Genomic DNA, 7406 nt, shown 5'->3' on the forward strand with positions numbered 1-7406 from the left:
CCCCCACGGCTGAAAGGGCGAGCATGTTTGGTGTGACGGGGATTCGAACCCGCGACCTGCAGATTGCGAGTTGAGCGCCCTAACCACCTGGCCATGCTGGGTCCTACTCGAGGGCTACCTGCGTTAGTCGTCCCTAATTTTGAAGTGATAGACTAGAGGGAGGATAGGTAGTCAACACCATCTACTGCCAACTCATGCGCTACTGTAATCGAATGTTTTGGCTCATATAATATACCCCCGGCTCAAATTGGGAAATGAAATTTTGCAGCAATGGGGCTCAAGCCATGGATCCTCAGTTTCACGGTCCAACACATTAACCACTAAAATATATAGTGTTAACTTTAATGATTTTTTGAGAGCATGTTATGATATCAATATGTATTAAAAGAAGAGAAAAATCCTTATTAAAATATATTTCTTATGAATGGAAATAGAAAATATAATTCATATATTTACGAATCTTAAACATAAATTGTTATTTCTCCGAAAGGGGACCAAAGGCCGCAAGGAGGGATCGCCTGTTTTAACCTCTCTCGCCACGATACAGTAGTATGTTGTCTGTCGCTCAGTCATTAAACACTAAAATGACGTCACATAAGGGACGCTTAACGTTGCAATTTGTAAAACGTGCGCATGCCATGAATCACGGGAATAATTATGCACTCTGTAGGCTACAACACAGCATGACATATGAACTTCAAAAGCAAGAAATAAAAATATTTGTTACTCTTAATTTTGGTTTTATTTACTTTTGAAACAGAACGCTTTCGGGGAACCTGCAGAAGTACATTTAGTACAGGTTTAGCTAAGTCGTACAATTTAGTTTGCACACAGTTTAATTATATTACTGGTATTAATAGAACCTATTCATGAGCAGCGCCATCTGTCAAGCATCGGTATAAATGAAAATTCCATTTTCACGCCGATGAACTTGGTTTTCTATTTAAAGTATTGAGCATTTTTCATTCTAACCAGGTCTCATTTTTTAAATATTCTATTTTTATATTGATCTTTAACTTTTTTCTTAAGATGTTATTTGTACAAAACATTAGTAACCTTTTGGCTTCGATTTTTGTCCCCAACTGTATGGATTCCTGGAAGTACCACCAGGCTCGTGATATAGAAATACGTTTGTTCGATTTTAAAAGACAATTTTAGCTAATTTATTTTTCGTAGACATCAACATTCACCATGTTCTGCTTTGTAAATTGAATTATCATTGAACTGTGTTATTGATAAGTAACATAATAAAACCAGCGCCTTTGCAAAGTTTGGAGATATTGAAATATCTCCGGGAAAATGTTGCAATAATATAGTTTTCCGAAAAGAATAATAAAACCGCATGCTATGTATCCTAAGATATCAAGAAATAAACAATAACTATTTTTGTTTTATGAGCAAATCAATGTGAAAGTAAATCTTTTCCTTCTTTAATGTGATTGACATTTTGTTTTTAAATCAGCTTAGTTCCTCTTCCAGGTTCATGCTGTTTTTGACGTTTGTTTTTGTGAAAAAAACATTAAACACATAAACAAAACAAAAATATTATTTTGGTTTTCTTAAATTTTACTGATGATATCAGTCATTTGGTGAACTTGAATACTGCCCTTGTACTTACACGATATAACAAAGGTCCTTCCAGCAAGCTTAGAAGTTATTAATGAATTTTACATGCTAGTAGACATCACGCTATGAGACTTAGCCATTGGATAAAGAAAGACATTAAGAAACAATATCTCGTCTAAAAAGGTATAAAATGCCGTAATAGGGCACATATATTAAACTATTTACGATTTTTATTTGTCTTTAAAGGAAAATGTAGCCTCAAACTTTCGCATAATTTAGAAAATAACCATAGCTAACTATTTCCATTGATTGATTAGCTGTGGTTAATTATGTCTTACATTCAAACTTGTGTCTAGGTAAGGTTATTCTTTTTGACCCGACATTCGAATATTCTTGACCAGACTGAAGTTTCAACAGGAGTAGAAGGATCAACACAACGGACTTGGTCTCACCCAAAACAGCGTTATCTTTGATTGCCACAGTAAATAGTGTGTTTTGATTGCTGATGGTTATCTTGCCGCGGATAGTCTAAGCAAACTAAAAACAAGTGATTTAACACATGTTTTAGTTTTGTTAGTTAAAAACTAATTGCGTTAATTGTTAGGCTTTCAAAGGCCAGAAAAGTATCGTTCGTTTGTTTGAGAATTTTGCTCAAGGCTACACAAGAGACATTTGAACATAACAGTCTCTAATTTTGAACTGATAGCTAAAGAGGACGGCAATTAGTCAATAGTATCCACCGTCAAATCTTGGGCTAATCGTATCTTATCAAATAGTGGGATTTGACTGTTACTCTTATAGTGCACCCACAGCATTAAAATAAGAATTTTGAAGGCAGTGAGTCGCAAACTCCGAATCCTTGGATTTACAATTCAAGCATGCTTATTACTCGACCAAATCCAGCAGAGGATTGTGAAAGCTTCAATCAAGCTAAACTCCAAATTGGATGTAAATTCTCGAAAAGCGTACATTAACGGTGATAGAATGACAAATGTGGCAAAAATATATTAATTTTTTTTCCTACATTTTTAACAAGTAGAATTAAGTGGAAGCTTGCAGTTGAGAGTAAAGTTACAACTTTATCGGAAAAGGTTGAAGATTATCATTATTTAGTCGGACTGTCTCTAGTTATTCTGTTCTACTAACTTATCTCACGAAGCAATGGTATGTTAGGGCTGTTTCTTTGTTGTACCGGTAAACTCGGTGAGCAAACGCATCCAGATGTTGAACTTTGTCTCGAAAAAAAACAAAGACAAATCACAAATGCATTTTTGAGGTGAATGTCTAGTGTAAGTGTAACTGGGTTTGATAAGTACTTTAAGTATCGGCTTTTTCTCAAATACAGTCATAATTTAAGGTAATTACAGCAACCCAATAAATCTCAGTATGTGGCTTCTTTGGAGCATTAGCAAACATGAAAATTGTTTGGCTCAAGAAATTTCAACTTTGTACGATAGATATATACGTGTATTCACCCATGGCGGAGATTTTCTGGATGCGTTATATGAATGATATACATTTCGTTTTGTTACACAGAAGTTACAATGGAGATTTGAGAAGTGAGTAAAAATTTCTACTTGTATTATAGTTAGTTAGTTTTTGTTTTGTTGGAGGTGGTGTTTTTTTTGTTTTTTATTTTGGGGAGGGGGGAGGTTCAATGAAATTCACCGACATTATGTTGTGCTATATCTCTAGCATTATTCATATCTATGACATTTTGGTTACTGATAATTTTAGCTGTGAAGTCAGATTAACTGTGTGAGGTAATTAAGAAAGCCTCGTAAGAAAACGTTATGTTAATACATTCGTTTTCTTCTTTTAGAATGAAAAAGAACAACCAAGAACGTTTGCAATAAAACCAATTCCCTCAGCAACATCTAAACCATTAATTGTTTTCATTAATCCAAAAAGTGGTGGAAACCAAGGGTCCAAATTAATGCATAAATTCCAGTGGCTACTCAATCCTCGACAGGTGTTTGACCTCACTCTAGGAGGTCCCAGTGCTGGGTAAGGTCAATACTTCTTCGAATGTTGATGATTTATAAGATTAAATTTTCTACCATTCTTCTTTTTTTTATTATAGAAAAGTAATAGATAGAGGTCAAATTTCTTGCCTGACAATTACACAGCTAATATTAGTGCATATATTAATTCGTTCTTTTATTATTTTGAGCTTTTGCTGTAATTTTTTGTGATTATTGTTTGGTTAAAATAAACCTTGTATCTGTCAAACGTGAATAAGAGGTATAGGCTTACGAGAAATTATTCCTCCGGGTTTAAAACGTCATTAAGTGATGTGAAGACGTAATGGATCTAAACATAGCATTAGTCGTGTGACAGCATTGATGCTTATAGGAAAACATGGCGACTGTATAAAATATAAGTTGTTATATTTTATTGGTGCCGAAATTTGAAGTCCGCTTTTAATACTTGTCAAAAATCCTGTTAGAAAATAGATCCTAACAATTGAAACATTTTCATTGTTAGTTTGCTTGTTGAATTTCACACTCGATAACTAACTGCACTAACCGTCCCTTATTTGGAAGTGATAAGACTAGAGGAAAGACAATTATTCAACACTTCCCTCCAAGCTAACTCTAGAGTACTCTTTACTAACAAAAAGTAGGATTGACCGTCACATTATAACGCCCTTACAGCTGAAAAGACAAGCATGTTCGGTGACAGGTTTAGATCTCGCGACCCGCACATTACGAGTCTAGCGTTCTAACCACCAGGCCATGTCAAAACCATACCATTGGTATTTCGTTGATAAATGCATCTGAGTTAAATTACCATATTCAATCGCGTTACATTTTTGTATCAAGTTAATAATTTACGAATCACTGTTTGTAAATGATTGAAATGTATGCTGCATAAAAAATATTTGATAAAAGCACATTTTTAGTGACTAAAGTGAAACCAGCTACTCGATATCACCCACCACCAACTCTTAGGTTACTCTTTTTCAACGAAAATCGGGATTGACCCTAACATTATAACGCCCCCACGGTTGAAATTGCGAGCATTTTCGGTGACGAAATTCGAGTTCGTGACCCACAGATTACGAGTTGAACGCCTTAATCACCAGGCTATGGAATCTGTAAGAAATTGTTTTTGGCTTAATGAAGATAAAAATTTAAAGTAATATTTGTATTAATGAACAAGCGTTAATTTGCGCTTAAAATAAAAATACAGAAAATAATGTTTAAACCCGACTGTGTCTGCTACTCTTTGAAAAATAAACAGTGTGACTTAAAAAGGTCTGATTTCTTATGTGATTTTTCTACAGTATAATATGCTCTGCCGATTATGTTAACTGTCAGTGTTAACTTCTATTAACTACTCGTTGGTATATTATGGTTAACATTCTTCCCCGGATTATAGTCTACTTCAACATTCATAAACTTCACTCACATGCTAACGCTTCACACTACTGTATTGATTCTTAAAAGTATAAAGTTCTTATATACTGACATAGCTTGGTATTTGAGATTAGTTTCGAATGGTCTGTTTTTAGTCTGATATCGATAATATCACTCAATAAAGTAAGTTGTATGTTTCTTTAATTCGGTTTTATTAATTGGGTAAGACTATTACATCTCCATTTTTACAGACTGGAGTTATATCGAAAGGTTCCAAACCTACGGATATTAGCCTGTGGAGGGGACGGAACAGCAGGGTGGGTCCTATCCGTTCTTGACGAGATAGGCATAAGCCCCTCTCCTCCTGTAGCAGTACTACCTCTAGGTACTGGGAACGACTTGGCTCGAGCATTAGGCTGGGGTGGGGTGAGTGGGTTACTATTATTTATAATTATTTTGTATTTACTACAATGGTTTTTGTGTATTACTATCTAGACAATTTAGTGAGTAGCGTATTAATAACCACTGGGGTGTAATTAGTCAATCGTTATGTTATAATGCCATATGACTAAATTCTGTTGAATGGATAACATTATACGTTTATAAAATTAACGGTTTTCAGCAATAGCCAAAAAAGCCGACTTAGAATAATAGTTTTATTAATTTTACTTGTGATATTATATTAATATCGTTTATTTGCTTAAAACGTAGAATGGTTTCGAAAACATCAGGTCTGTGTCAGAGCTTCTAAATTTTTTTTGTCATCATTCATATCCACGTGTTCTAGGGTTATACAGATGAACCAATTTCTAAGATACTCTCTAATATTCAAGCTGGAGATGTGGTTCAGCTAGACAGGTATAGTACCCTTTAACTTATATATCGCAAACACCTTTGTTTCTCTTTTTTTTATACAAAACTCATATGTTCTAAAGTTATTCAACTTTTGTTTAGATGATGAATGGATTGTATATTTTAAAACCTAACACTAACTTGTTAGTTAACTGATCCAAGTTCCCTTAAAATATCTTCATGGTTGTTTGTCAAAAGCACAGCACATGTTTAATGTTTATGCAATCAAACAGATGAACCAAAACAAAGTATCCCCAGTTTCATGTATTATTTTGTCCCTCGAATTTCAATACCTTGCATCCACGAATATATTTAAATGTAGAGCGGAATGTATAATAACATTAATTAAATCTATTGACTTCATTTGATTCTCATGTATGTATGGAGAGCTGAATATTGTGAATTTTATGCATTTTTACACACTTTGCAGCAATATTGAACAGACAAAAATAACATTTCTAGTCGTAAGAAATTTTTGGAAAAGGATGAAATGGAAGAATTTTAATATATCTTCACTCAGATCCAACAATTACACACCAATATTTGCTACATATAATCATTTACCATCAATTTCCCATGCGGTTTGAGGGCATTTACTGAGACGACATAGCTTTTGAGAAAAACAAATGTAATGAGTTCGAAGTGCATTCGCAAAGCAAGAGTTACTGAAGATGGAATGTAAAGAGAGAATCAACCATCCGCTCAAGGAATAAACGGTTTAACGTAAAAGTCACTTTCACACAAGTGGCAGTTTTTTTGTTTTTTTTACAGGCATTGTTTCATCCGGTAAAACTGCCGCTCGCTATAATCTTCTGAGTTATAATGATGTATCTCGTCTACGGATTCTAAAAGATACGGTTACACAAGATTCGAAATAAATGAGTCATCAAAAATGTACATCTAAGTAAAATACATCATCAGCTCACATTTTTTAATTAACACGAATATTATTAAACTTTAAAGCCCGTCAAGTTCCGTAAACGATATCTTGGAAAGACAGAACAAACGTACACAGTGCTCGAATTATTCAAATTTAAAACATACTCAGAATGGTCATTTCTGTTGAAATCGAAAATAATTTTAAAGATAACACAATATGTCCTAAATATATCCATCATTTGATCTAATGAGATTCATTAATCTATCAGCTTCCGACTGTAATAGATTGTGACATCTAAAAATGTATTCCTTCATTCAAAACAGTTATCAGTTTGTTTGTTTTTTCAGTTGGTAGCTTCGTATTCTAATGATGACATACATGAATGTTAAAATATTTCTAGACATCAATCCAAGAAAGTAATCATTCTTACTGAAACGTAGCTATTTCTATTTAGTTGCTAGTTTAGATCTATTGATGTTATAAAGCGATTATTTACTTATTAAAGAGTAATTAACAGGAATTTCAAATATCTATGCTACTCATATCTCTTAATGAAGCTTAAATAACTGCACAACAAATCTAAAGATTTGACAGCTTTAGTAGTTTTATAGTTCCAATATAATTAGTTTAACTGGGCTAGTTCTAATATTATAATCTAGCAGAAACCGCAAAACATTTCCGACCAAACAGTACTTTATTAAATATAACATTTCCAGCACAATACAAACGAATTGTAATCGTAGACA

The 7406-nt window shown here is 33.7% G+C and overlaps 1 protein-coding gene across 4 annotated transcripts in view; it reads left to right on the forward strand.

The window, feature by feature from the left end:
- LOC106459404 (eye-specific diacylglycerol kinase-like) overlaps positions 1-7406 on the forward strand; it is a 284650-nt gene that overhangs the window by 242488 nt on the left and 34756 nt on the right. For all 4 annotated transcript variants that reach the window (XM_022385894.1, XM_022385893.1, XM_022385892.1 and 1 more), the window contains exons 10-12: positions 3389-3573; positions 5180-5354; positions 5716-5786. In XM_022385894.1, coding sequence (XP_022241602.1) covers positions 3389-3573; positions 5180-5354; positions 5716-5786 — 431 coding nt within the window. The remainder of the gene's footprint in view (positions 1-3388; positions 3574-5179; positions 5355-5715; positions 5787-7406) is intronic.

The sequence above is a fragment of the Limulus polyphemus genome, unplaced genomic scaffold (genome assembly GCF_000517525.1).
Source record: "Limulus polyphemus unplaced genomic scaffold, Limulus_polyphemus-2.1.2 Scaffold602, whole genome shotgun sequence".
Classification (NCBI taxonomy): Eukaryota; Metazoa; Arthropoda; class Merostomata; order Xiphosura; family Limulidae; genus Limulus; species Limulus polyphemus.